Source organism: Colossoma macropomum, unplaced genomic scaffold, assembly GCF_904425465.1.
Source record: "Colossoma macropomum unplaced genomic scaffold, Colossoma_macropomum, whole genome shotgun sequence".
Lineage (NCBI taxonomy): Eukaryota > Metazoa > Chordata > Actinopteri > Characiformes > Serrasalmidae > Colossoma > Colossoma macropomum.
Genome location: NW_023494785.1, coordinates 36447853 through 36461608, shown reverse-complemented (window position 1 = coordinate 36461608; position 13756 = coordinate 36447853). Strand labels below are relative to the sequence as shown.

The 13756-nt window shown below is 39.3% G+C and overlaps 1 protein-coding gene across 1 annotated transcript in view; it reads right to left on the bottom strand.

Moving 5' to 3' along the window:
• efna3b (ephrin-A3b) overlaps positions 1–11735 on the bottom strand; it is a 111121-nt gene extending 99386 nt beyond the window's left edge. Inside the window, exon 1 of the mRNA XM_036592890.1 lies at positions 11616–11735. Within this exon, the coding sequence (XP_036448783.1) occupies positions 11616–11710 (95 nt within the window). The 5' untranslated portion in view covers positions 11711–11735. The remainder of the gene's footprint in view (positions 1–11615) is intronic.
• Positions 11736–13756: the final 2021 nt, after the last annotated feature.

The following is a 13756-nucleotide window of genomic DNA, read 5'->3' as shown; positions in this document are numbered from 1 at the left end:
CACTCTCTCCCTTGTTCTTCCTCTTCCACCTCTCTCACTCTCTTTATCTTACTTCTCTTCTCTTTCCCACTCTTTCTCTCTCTCCACCTCTCTCTCATTGCTACTGTCTATATCTTTCCCTCTCTCTCTCTCTCTCTCTCTCTCCCTCTCTCTCCCCCCACCTCTTTCTGTCTGCTACAACTGTCTCTATATCTCTTTCTCACTCTATCTCTCTTTCCGCTACTACTCTCTTTTCCCACCTCTCTCTTATTATCTGTTTCTCTCCCTCTATCTTTTTCCTCCACTCCCTCTCTCCCCTACTCTCTCTCTCTCTCTCTCTCTCTCTCTCTCTCTCTCTCTCTCTTTCTCATTCACACATTCTGGTGTGTGGAGAGCTAATAAGTAAATGAATAAAACATACATCCACAGGAGTGGAGCGAGAGAGAGAGAGAGGGAGAGAGAGAGAGAGAGAGAGGGATATAGGGAATGAGCAGGTGATCCAGTATGTATTTATTCACCTCTGTTTCTCAATTATGTGCAGTGTTTTTTTTCCGGGTCTCGCATCACTGAAGCGTGAGTGCAGGGGTGTAGGGGTGTTAGGACCACCGGACAGTAATTGTCAGAGATATGCGCGTGTCTGTAAGAGAGGTGCTGTCTCTGCTACAAATATCCGGAAAGATGAATGAGGCGGCCTGCTCGCTTTGTTTTGTGTTTGTTTATTTATTTATTTGTTTTTCTGGCTCTCCGTGGCCAACGGGCCCTCTCCCTCACTGTTTACACCAAATCCACTCTGTTCAAAACAAAGACGTTTAGTTGTAGAACAACACACACACATATGCTGTACCGCACCCCCAAGTCAAAGCTCTACCCAGAGAATACTCTGCTGCCAGTGCTATTTTAACTCTGATACCGCTTCGCCTCCCAGTGCAGAACGAAGGAGTAACTGGATCACTTTGTTCGCTGTGTGCGTACCAAGCACTTTATTAGGAACACCTGTATGCCTAGTCATTCGTGCAGTTCTAATCAGACGATCATGTGGCAGCAATGTAGTGCATAATGTGATCTCTGTGATTTTGACTGTGGCATAATTGTTGGTGCCAGGCAGTCTGGTTTGAGTATTTCTATAACTGCTGATCTTCTGGAATTTCCACAAAACAATCACTAGAGTTTGCTCAGAATGGTGCAATAATGAAAACAATCCTGCGAGCGGCAGTACTGTGGACGGAAATGCCTTGTTGATCAGAGAGGTCAACGGAGAATGGCCAGACTGGTTCAAACTGACAGAAAGATTACCGTAACTCAGATAACCACTCAGTTGTGGGGAACAGAAAAGCATCTCAGAATGCACAACACATTGAATCTTGAGGTGGATGGGCTACAACAGCAGAAGACCACATCAGGTTCCACTTCTATGTGGGAGAGGAGGCACAGGCTCACCAAAACTGGACAGTTGAAGACTGGAAAAAAGTAGTCTGGTCTGATGAAACCATGGACCCTACCTGCCTTGTGTGAACAGTCCAGGCTGGTGGAGGTGGTGTAATGGTGTGGGTAATGTTTTCTTGGCACCAGTCATCACTTGAATGCCACAGCCTATTTGAGTATTGTTGCTGACCATGTACAACCATTCAGGGCCACAGTTCTGCTCACTTTTGCAACTGATTTGAACTCACTACAACAATCTCTGTTGTATCAAATGGACATCAAAAGGAAGTTTGTCTTTTGCTTCGTCATGTGTGCAGCTGCATCTCCAAAAGCAATTCAAAGTAGGCTTTGTGGATTTCTAAGTGAAAATAAGTTAACACATCCTCTACAGGGAACACACGTAAATATGGCATTTTGCGCAAACTTTAGCGCACAGTTTAAGTTTACTTGCTGAGTTTTAATATTGAGTTTGAGTCCTGCATGCTTAATAAATGGACACAGCAACAGGTATGTGCAAGTTAATAAAAATAACAACTAAATAATAATAATAATAATCTTTATTTATATACCACCTTTCATGCCAGCGGCAGCTCAAAGTTGATGTCAGCATCCAAAACAAAATACGGAAAACTGAGTGTTCAGAAATCTTGTGTAGATGGGGCCTAAATCTATGTTTGGAAGGGGCCTACATCTGTCCATGCAGTTGTTCAGAGATCTAGAAGTACTGACTGTACTCTTGATATATTCACTAAAGCAGACTGTAACAGAACCTACCAAGATTACAAAGAAATCACCACATTGTCCACCACTAGCTCCAAGTCTGAGGGTTAATGGAGAAACTGCCAGCAATAGCTCCTATTATGCCTGCCACAGTTCAGAAGGCCAGCCTTCAAAGCCTTTTTCTGAGCTTCGTTTTTGATCAGTCACTTGCTTTTAGCGACCTGCTATCACGCCTTGTTCTGTTAAACGTTTAATCAGTGGAACTCTTGGTGTCCCTGCTGGCTCAGCCTTTATACTGCTCTACAGTGCAGCAGTGTAGGACTAACTGATTGGACAAAAGGTAAGAACAGAAAGCAGTAATAATGGTGATACACCATTAACAGAGCAAACACACACGCAGAGGTGGGTAAAGTAGTCTAAATCAATGTTCAGGTTAAAGTTTTGTTATGCCAATGAAATAATGCGTCCCGCTGAATTGAGTTAGCCTAGCAAAAACAATGTGAGTAAAAAGTAGGTGGTTTTAAAAGTCGGTACTGAGTTTCCGGTAGTGCTTTACATTACAGATTGATAAAGGGTGGGTAATGATGGGGTAATATTGTGATTACAAGACCTAACCTAAAACTGCATGCTAATTTTGTAGCTGTTACTAAACAATAAGTTAGTAACTGTAATGAGATCAGATTGGTAATAAAAAAGGTAAAAAATAAATAACTATAGTGTAACAAATTGGTGATGAAATGGTAAAATAATGATAACAAGTTAAACTAACCTAAAAAATGCATGATATTTTTCTAGTCATTAATAAATAATAAGTTAGTTATTGTAGAGATAACTAGTTGGTAAAAGTAGTATAACAAAAATAATTCTAAGAAGTTATATCAATCTAGAAATTACATCACTATGTTGTAGTAATTGATAAATAATAAGTAATTGTAGCTTACATTGATAATAAAATGGTAAAATAATAGTAACAAGTTATACTAACCAAAAATTACATGATAATTTTCTAGTTGTTAATAAATAATACATAATGATAGCATGACAAATTGGTAATTAACTGGTATAGTAATGGTAACAAGTTATACTATCCTAACAATTGCATGATCATTTTCTAGTTGTTAACAAATAATAAGTTATTATTATATTCATGTTGTAATTTTTAGGTTGCAGTAATTGTGGCTGTAATTGGTAATAAAATGGTAAAATAATAATAACAAGTTATACTAACCTAAAATTATGCAATTATTATTCAAAAATCTGTTGAACCTTAAAATAATGATAACAGTTTTACTAACCTAAAACTTACATAACAGTTTTCTAGGTGTTAATAAATACTAAGTTAGTAATTTTAGTGCTAACTAGTTGGCAAAACAAAATAGAAAAATAATATTAATAAAACTGACACCTATAAATGTGAAAAAAGCTCTGAAATTAGTTCAGGGACGGAAAAACCGCCATGCCACATATATCACTGTACAAACTTCCTTATCTTTCTTAGTCTTGTTTATTAACAACTAGAAGATTAGCATCTAATTCTTGACTATTTTATCACCAACTTGTTACTGTTACAATTACTGATGTATTATTTAGTAACAACCTAAAAAATTAGCATGTAATTTTTTGGAAATACAAATTTGTTAGAGATTGCAAAGCAACACGCAACACTGTTGGTATTTGACGGTATATTACTATTATTCTTTTTCTTCATAGTTTTAATGCTCGGTCTGATTGGGAATAGTGTGCTTGTATTCAGCTTTTTGATTGGACAAACAGCTTTCGTGAAATCATCGCTAACTGGCAATTTTTGTCCTCCAAAGTAATGAACAAGGGGCAAAACTATTATGTATAATGCTTGTATTATGATGATACAAGTCCATTAGCAACACTGTATTAAACATGTGGGATACTATAGCATAGCAACAATGTAGCAACCCCTTAGCAGCCATCAGGAATACCATAGCAACCACCAAGCAACACCCAAGCAACCCCTTGGGATATCATTGCAACACTCTAGCACCCGCTTGGGATACCATAGCAACCACTATGTGACCAAATGGAACACCATAGAAATGGTTGGTAACATTTTACAAACCACCTAAAATACCATAGCAACCATTTGTCAGCACTCTAGCAACCTCAAGCTGCATATTCACTGCATTCTCTTCAGGAAATGCACTTTTCTAGATACCACAATATTACTGCTACTGGGTCGCCTGTAGAACTTCAGTGGAACCTCTTAGTACATCCAGCTTCTATTAGCACAGGAACTGAAGTCTGTCAGACTCTATTCTTCCCTTTTCTGGATCATTTGGATCTGAAACAATGCTAACACTCCAAAGTGGAGGTGTGAGCAGCAGCAAAGCCATCCTGGAGCAGAACCAGCACAACAGAATGAACTTAATGAGAATGGCTTGATTGGAACTGAATAAAATGTAGGCTGTGAATGAAATTGATCTCTTTTTTGCATTTTCAGGCACTATTGATTCCATCGGCCATGTTTCTTCAAATCGTGGCAGGGTTAGTCAGTCTATATGCTCAAATGCTATATTCAGAACCACAAGTTCTATGTAGAACTTGAAATGTGAAATGGTTCTTCAGATGGATGGAGAAAGTGTTGTATATGTTTCTATAAAGATCCTCTATGAACGTGGTTCTATGTAGCACCAAAGAGAGTTCTGCTATTGTTAGGATAACAAGCTTGTAACAGTAGACAAACCCTTTCTGGTGCCAATAAGGCGGAATGGTCCCTTAATGCAATGGGATGTGACGTCCATTCCCAAGCCTTATATGTACCAAAGTGCATTGCAAGAACATTAGCTACTGTTAAATGGTGGCAGTTAAAAACAAAGACCTGCTGCTCTTCACACAGCAGAAGTGATGACTGGTAAGTGTAGGTTACTGCAGGAATGGACAAAGAATTGAATGTGCATTCTAGTCATAGTAGAGCGCAATACTGATGATACAATAGAGACCCATTTCAGTCAGTCGTACAGTACTTAGTAATATAATTGAGTAAAAGTATTAGCATGTGAAATGATATGTTCAGATAATGCTTAATAATACCCAGCTCAGACTGATGTTCATACATGGAGGCAGTGCTTTAATATCAGGTCTCTCTCTCTCTCTCTCTCTCTGTGCAGTGTAACTAGGCCAAGCTGAGGTAAGAGGGTGTCATCAGTGTTGAAATACAGTTAGAGAGAGGGAACATTTTCACACACACACACACACACACACACACACACACACACATACACATGCACACATACACACACATACACACACACACACACACACACACACATATACAAGTCTGTTATACCATGTCAGAATATCATGTCCAACATGTAATAACATCTATACACATACATATGTATGTCACTGCTGTCGGAACAAAACCTCATATTTCCAAAATGGTAACTTTACAGCAGAAGAAAAAACCCTACTTTACTTTTAATGTAAGTCAATGGAACCAGATGTCTTTCCAAGTCATTTTGGGTCATTTCTTTTGGTCCATTCAGCATGAAAGTTACAAACAATGTATAGTACAATGGTACTTTTGAATTATGTCCAAAACTGAAAGACAAAAATGGAGAATATATATATATATATATATATTATATTGTGTGTGTGTATCTATATATATATATATATATATATATATATATATATATATATACGCAAAATCAGCATTATACTGATGAAGATATGATGACAACAGTAGATCATTCAGGTACATCCTCAGAAGACACGTCCATCACCAAGTTTTGACCGAGTTCTCACTGAATACTCTTTCAAGGTGCTTGCAAAAGTCAGATTCATCCGCTCGGGGAAGGGGTCCGGAGCACCTCGTTACAAAATATTCTTCCGCGTGTTTCAAATCACCAAAACTTATACATATTGCAGCTGTGATATATTGTCGAAAAAAAACATACACTATAACTTGCCATTGGCTTTGCTCAGGCCTCATGTTATTAATTTTTTTAAATATTTCAAATTCAGTAAATTAACAGTAATTGTGCAGTAAAATGTGCAGAGGTGTGTACTACATAGGGTATGTATTATATACATGTAGTTATCTATACATATATATTGACTTGTAGTCAACAAATATTGTGGAAAAAACGGCCCAACAGCATAATATGTAAATACTTATATGTTACAATAGCATATCTTATATATTGTTGTTGTCGGAACAAAACTTCGTATCTCCAAAATTGTAACTTTACAGGAGAAGCAAGAAACCTATTTTACTTTCAATGTAAAGTCATTTTGGGCCGTTTCTTTTGGTCCATTCATCATGAAATTGAAACAGGCATTTTCAAACTCTACACCACAGACCCCGAAATTTAGTCCAAAATTAGGTTTAGCCTGGCAAACAGCAACATGTGTGGTCAGAATTTTCCAAGCCTTACCTTAACCCTAACCCTAATCTCAACCTCGGGAACCAAAGAGAAACGGTTTTGATCTTTCAAAGCACAAAGCACTTTATAAACTCAGTAATAACAATATAAACTCTTAATAAAATGATTGTTTCCACTCCAACTCTCTTCATTTCATACCTTTCCTCCCTCACAATCAGCACCCACACCCAGAAGCTGTCCTCAATCTATCATCAGGTCATTATGGCGAAGTTCAGAGGAGTTGAATCGAAGCGCTCGGCATTCGAGTGAAAAGGTTCTGATGTGATAAATATGAAGAACCCTGTTCTTTAGCTGAGGCCACTACTCCTTCACTCCCTCAGAACAGCAGGGAAGACATGCGGGATTCTACTCACGGAAAAATCGGGGATTACCCGCAAATCCTCTCCACCGCCTACAACCTTCCCGCTCCTTAAACAAGACCACTCACGGAAGCGCAGACGGAGTGTGAATTTTTATGACTCCAGCACTGAACACTGCAGCATCTGCGTTACTGCCTCGATGGGCAGCCCATGAATAAAAGTTTCAAACAAGAGCTCTTGTTTCTACTGTTTGAAAAAAGAGAGAAATTAAAATATAATCATTTTGTTTTACTACTATCACTACCACTAAATGTTCATTCCTGCTTTGCTTCTCAGATTTGTGTGAATTCCATTTTAGAGTGAGAGTGCAGGAGCTCTTTATTATTACTATGTAAAAATACAGGATTTTTCTTTTAATTGTGAATTTTATTTTTATTATTTTTGTTATTTTTCACTTAAAAATGCACCTAATCCCAAACTGTCTTCATTGTGTCAGCGAAGTCTGGGCCCACACTGTTAATTATTAACAAATGATTATTATGAATTGACAACATTTAACACATTTTTACAGTAAAATACCGTATTTATCATTTTATTGTGAAATCAGCTCATCTTAAGGTATTTTCTGTAATAACGCAGCCAATTACCGTAAGGTCGAGGTTGAGCTGTGCTACACAGCTTTATGTAATATAACATCAAAAAAGAGTTAAAGAGGCATAAACATTTTAATGTAATGACTTCATACATTTGAAGTTGTTTTTTCTGATGATTCAGGTTTTGGTGTTTTAAGGACTTTTTTAATGATTCGGTGACACAAGTGCTATTTTATATTGGTTATACATGTTTTTGGTCATATTTGTACAAAATATAAACAAAATTAAAACATCTGTTAAATGTATATTTGCATTTTTAAAAATTGGAGAGTGCAAAACATCACGAAATACGGTCACTGATATTGTCTTTTTCAAATATTTATAGTTCGGGTAAACATTTCTTTATCATCACTGTCCTAAGAAAGAAGATGTATCTCAGAAATTGTAACTTTGCAGGAGAGGGCAAAAACTTTCTTTACTTTTAATACAGGTTAATGTAAAGAGAGTGTATTCCAAGCAATTTTGGAGCATTTGTATTGGTCCTATCATCATGAAATTTTCAAATAATGTAAAGGGCAACTGCTGAGCTCAAATTATGAAGAAAAAATAATTGTAAGAAAAAAATAATTTTGTGAACAGCAAGGATATGCAAGTGTACTGTAAAATATTGGCTACTGAGTTGCATAACATTCACAGTTGCTATGAAAAAATAAATCCAGCCCCAATGACTGTGTAGTTACAGTATACAGTAGCTATTTAACTGTTATTTACTGTTAATATGATAATGCAAGTAGTTAGTAACTGGTAATTTACTATACTTTTTACAGTGATTCTGCTTTTAAATATGATTAGTTATTTTTTTATTTAGTATTATTTAATTATATATAATATTATGGTTATATAATGATATAGTTATCTAAGTTGCAGCAATCCATAACACAAACACAATCCATTTAATGTGCTTTAACTGCAATATTCTTTGCTTTGTTATTGTTAAATTTACCCAGTGATACTATGGAACCTAGTATGCGTGAAGTATAAACTATTTAAAGAGAGTAAATGAAAATATATCATCGCTGTTAGATCCATATTTCCAAAACGCTAATTTTACAGGAGAAGAAAAAAATCTTCTTAACTTTGCATGGCGGTCAAAGGAACAAAACTTTTTGAAGTCATTTTGGAGCATTTCTGTTGGTCCGTTCATTGTGAAATTTTATTATTTTAAATGAAAGGTGATGTTTTCAAACTCTGTAAAAAAAAAACATACAGAGATCCAAGGTTGTGTCCTAACAGCAACGATGTTAAATGTACATTCACATATAAATTTTACATATTTAGTAAGAATGTGCGTAGAACTTTACAAAAAAAACAACCACCATGGGTTAAATATTGGTTAGCGCCGTAGCGTCAAACTTACAATGAACTTTTAATGAAGTGTAAACATGAAAATAGTGATTGCACCTTTACATCTACGAGCGTTCTCCATGCAGTGAACGGAGTCTCGTCTGGAGTAGATGGATTTCACTTGATCTTGATTTCAACTAAATTTGTATTCCACCCCAGGTGGCTAGAACCCCAAAACTAGGTCAGATTCTGCATTATTTTGTCGATTTTTTTCTCTTAAAGAAACAAAGAGAGTTCTCAAAGCAGTGGCCTGTCACTTTCGACTGGACTGTTTGATGCTAATGGACTTCTATGTGTCATCTACCAAATGTCCGACTTATCTGAACGTCTGAGGGAGAGAGGGAACGAGAGGGAGAGATGGAATCGTGGAATGGTGACACGTAGCTAACACATTGAGGTCACGGTGAAAAACGGCAGACGAGGGAAGAGAGGGCGCAGAGAGGAGGAGGAGGAGGAGGACGAAAGACAGACGGAGACTCCCTGGGAGAACCGTGCCAGAGAGAGAGGGATGAGGAGAGTCTGACTCCGGGAAGCCCATTTAGAACCGCTGTTAAATCCACCGCAGAAAGTGCTCGCGCTACGATGGCTAAGAACGAAAAGGCCTCACGCCAAATAACCAGGCCGCAAAAAAAACCCCCAGCTCTCTCCACCATGTGGCCATGTGGGGTAGCACAACAGCGTCCTGTTTTCGTAGCCAAAACCAAAAAGCCACTGTAGCTTAAAGCTAATAAATGTAGGAGTGGAAAACATTCGTCCACCTTAAAACTGTGAAAAAAAGTGGTCAACGATATTTTACCTTCAATTAAAACTACCTTCAAAAAATTCCAAGCGCAAACACATAAAAGATTGTTTCAGCATTTAATATGTCAAGTAAAGTGCTTAACTTTTAAAGGAACCTTGTACACTTAGCGCTTTTCACGATATTCAATCCATTTGATAAAACGTTTAACTTTTTAAGGAACCATGTATGCTTAACACCTTTCCCGACATTCAATCCGTTCGATAAAACGCTTAACTTCATAAGAAACATTGTATACTTAATCTTAACCGTATACAAACTTAAACCCAATATGGAAATTAGCTGGTTGCAGAAATAGCTACACATAACTCCCAATAACGTAAATGAATATCGTAGATGTCCAAAGAAAACCATGCATCTCTATTTTTGTCGATTTTTTATGATATCCTTTATGCTGTGTGAAAATTTCATGATGAACGAACCAATAGAAATGCTCTAAAATCACTTCGAATAAAATATCTTTACATACACTTACATTGAAAGGTAAGAGTGTTTTTGCCTTCTCATGTAAAGTTGGGCAGCGACGATATAAAGAAATAGGTACAATTAGTCAGATAGAATCTTGTATGATTGATTACGAAGGACACCTCTCGCTTCTATACAACCCAGAATGTGATATCATAGAAGCCACAACTGTGACACAGCAGCTTCTGCTTCGGCGACGGGACATTTCTACCTGGAAAACAGGCCGTAGTGTGCCAACCGGGGACTTTACAGCACCCTCAGCCCAGCCTACTACACACACGAGAACATATCCATGAACATGGAGCTCAAAACATTGTTTAAGCTCAAGCAAATTCCTGTAAAGCATTGGCCTTCCGAAAGAAGCAGTCAGTGAATCTGGGATTCTTTGCCATTTGCACCTTCGTTAATCCAAGAACAGGCCCAGCTCTTTCTGGAAAAGCAAGGAAACGGCAACTAGCAGACAAGTCAACAAAGCCTCGTGAAGCCTTCCCTTCACTAACCCACTTCATTCAGCCTCTTTAGGGTCTTGGGAAAGAGGCCTAGGACTAGGACTTGGGACTGGGATTTGCACAAGCAAGAGCTACACTCTTACAAAAAATGGATGTTCAAGGGTTCTTTAGTAAAGACAACAGTTCTGTATAGAACTATGAACACTCAGAGAACCATTTGCATGCTGAATTTTCTTCAGATTGATGGATAATGTGTTGTTTATGGCTGTACGTCGAGGTTCTAGCTCCAAAAAGGGGTTCAAAAAGGGTTACAAGCTTGACATCGGAACCCTTTTTGGTGCTACATATAACCATTCTCCATCAATCACCATGCAAAGAGCCATTTAAGCATGCAGATAGCTCTGCATAGAACTCATGGTTCTAAATAGAACCCTTCCCTGCACCATCTTTTTTAGCTGGACTACACTCTTAAAAATGTCGGTTCCTAAATGGTCCTTGTCTTGCAAGTATGGTGGAAGTATCAAATGCTTACATCTCAAGGAGGTTCTTCAAACTTTGATTAAAAAAGGTTCTCCAAGTGGTTCCTCAGTTCCGAAGGACCAATTTTAAGAGAGAACTGGGGTTCAGGATTAGGATTGTAAAGGACTAGGATTAGGACTACAGTGAGCAGGAACATTTAGAATGTCTGGCTGGAGGACGTCCCCTCAACACTGGAGATGTTTACCATTACAAGTTTATGCTAGAACCAACGATCTACAAAGACCTTTGGAGACCAGTTCCGGAAAAGAACGGGATTCAAATGGAGCGGAACTCCTGGTTTTATGGATACGACAAAAACTTCTAACAAGGTTTTCAAGGCGCAAAGAAATTGTGATATTTTTTACGAAAGGTTACCGTTAAATTCTTTTTTTTTACAGCAAAAGTGGACAAATGGAAGCATTCCCAAGCAGGAACGGGTGCTGGATTGGAAACAATTCCATAAATTTGGGAGCTATAATGAGGAATACCCAATGTGAATGCAGAAGCAGGACCTGCAGGACTTCAGCAGATAAGCCTGGACTTACTGTATGTTGGAGCTGTTCCAGTACACCGCGTGCCTGCTGCCGTCGGCCACGTAAAAGTTGGTGAGGAAAACGAGCGCGAGCCCGGCGAGAGCCATAATCCCCCCCTTCCCTCCCCGGGTATCCGTTTCTTTTCCCTCCGGTTCCTTCTCCGGTCACCGCGGCGATGCCACCATCCCAGAGCAAGGCAAGCACGAACGCGGGGGGTCAAGAGCGCGTGTTTTAAGGCGCGCGGACGCTGGAAGCGTGGTGGCGGTGGTGGTGGGAGTCAGGATCCATGCTGAGGGTCCCCATCGCTCCTTCTCAGCGGCGCTCCGCTCGTTCGGTTTGAGGATTTTAAACTCGACCCCCTCCTGGCCGCCCTCTCCCACGGGGACCACCGAATCGCTCGAGCTGCTCAGATGAGGTTAAAAAAAATCAGAAGTGTCCCTCAAAGCGCTGACCAGCGTTCCTCTCTCCTGGCTGACCGCTCTGAGAATGCTGCAGGTCCCGCGCGCGAGACACTCTTCTATAGCTGAAGATCCTCCACGCGCCTCCGAGACATTTTACACTCGCGCACGGAGGAGGGGCCAGTTTATTCAGCCCGAGCGCGAGAGCAGCCTCTCAACTTCTCTCTCTCTCTCTCTCTCTCTCTCGCTCTCTCTCTCTCCTCCCACTACTCTCCCTCTGTTCTCCCTCCCCCTTCCCCCCATGTCTCTCTCTCCGAATCTTTTGCGCTCTCTTTTTCCTTTTTTCTTGTCTCTCTCTCTCTCTCTCTCTTTCTCTCTCTCTCTCTCTCTCTCTCTGTCTCTGTCTCTTTCTCCTCCTTCTCTCTTTGCTTCTCTATCTCTCCTTCTCCTTTTCTCTCTCTCTTTGTCTCTTTCTCCTCATTCTTTCTCTCTCTCCCTCTCTCTACTTTTCTTTCTCTACTTGTCTCTCTCTCTCTCTCTCTGTGTCTCTCCTTGTCTTCCTCTCTCTCTCTCTCTCTCTCTCTCTCTCTCTCTCTCTCTCTCTCCTTCTCTCTCTCTTCTTGTCTTTTTATCTCTCTCCCCGTCTCTATCTCTCATCTTTCTATCTCTCTCTCTCTATCTCTTTTACACGTCTCTTTTTTCCCATTTCTTTCTCTCGCGCTCTCTCTGTCTTCTTCTCTTTTTTCTGCCCCTCTCGTTTGTTTACTCTTCCTCTCTCTCATTCACTCACTCAACCTGTCTTTCTGCACTTTCTCTTTTCTTCCCTCTTTCTTCATCACCCTCTCTCTCCCGTTTTCTCACTAGCTGTCTCTCTCCATCTTTTATTTTTGGCCTGCCTCTCCTTCCTTCTTCTCTTTCTCACCATAATTCTTTTCACTCTCTTTCTCTCCCTCCTCTCTTAATCTTTCTTTCTTTCTTTCTTTCTTTCTTTCTTTCTTTCTTTCTTTCCCGCTCCTCCCTCTATCTTCTTCTCTTTTGCCTTTGTGTCTTTCCCATTTCCCTCTCTCTGTTTTCCTTTCTTTCTTTCTTTCTTTCTTTCTTTCTTTCTTTCTTTCTTTCTCACTTCTCTGTGTCTATCCTATTCTCTTTTTCTGTCTTTCGCATTTCTCTCTCTCTCTGTTTTCATCTTTCTTCCTCCCTCTCTCTCTTTCTCTCTCTCCCTTTCATTTCTCTCTCTCTCTCACCTCTTTCTTGCCTCTTCTCCTCTTTCCCTCGCTCCATCTTTTATTTTTACTCTCTCTCGTATTCTCTCTTTTCTTCCCACATTCTCTCTCTCCCCCTTATTCCCTTCCTTTTTCTTCCTCTTCCACTCCCTCCTCTTTTTCCATCTCTCTCTTTCATTCCTACTATCTCTCTACCTCTTTTCTTTCCCACCATAATTCTTTTCTCTCTCAATCTCTCCCTCCTCTCCCAATCTTTCTTTCTTTCTTTCTTTCTTTCTTTCTTTCTCGCTCCTCTATCTTCTTCTCTTGTGCCTTTCTTCTTTTCTCTGTCTCTTTTTCTGTCTTTCTCCTTTTCATTCTCTCTGTTTTCATCTTTCTTTCTCTCTCTCCCTCTTCTTTCTCTCTCTGCCTCTTCTTTCTCTCTCTCTTTCTTCTATTTTTCTCTCTCCTCTTTCTTTCTCTCCCATTCTACCTTTTTTCTTTCTCTCCCACTCCCTCCTCTTTCCTTTCTCTCTCTCTCTTTTATTCCTAC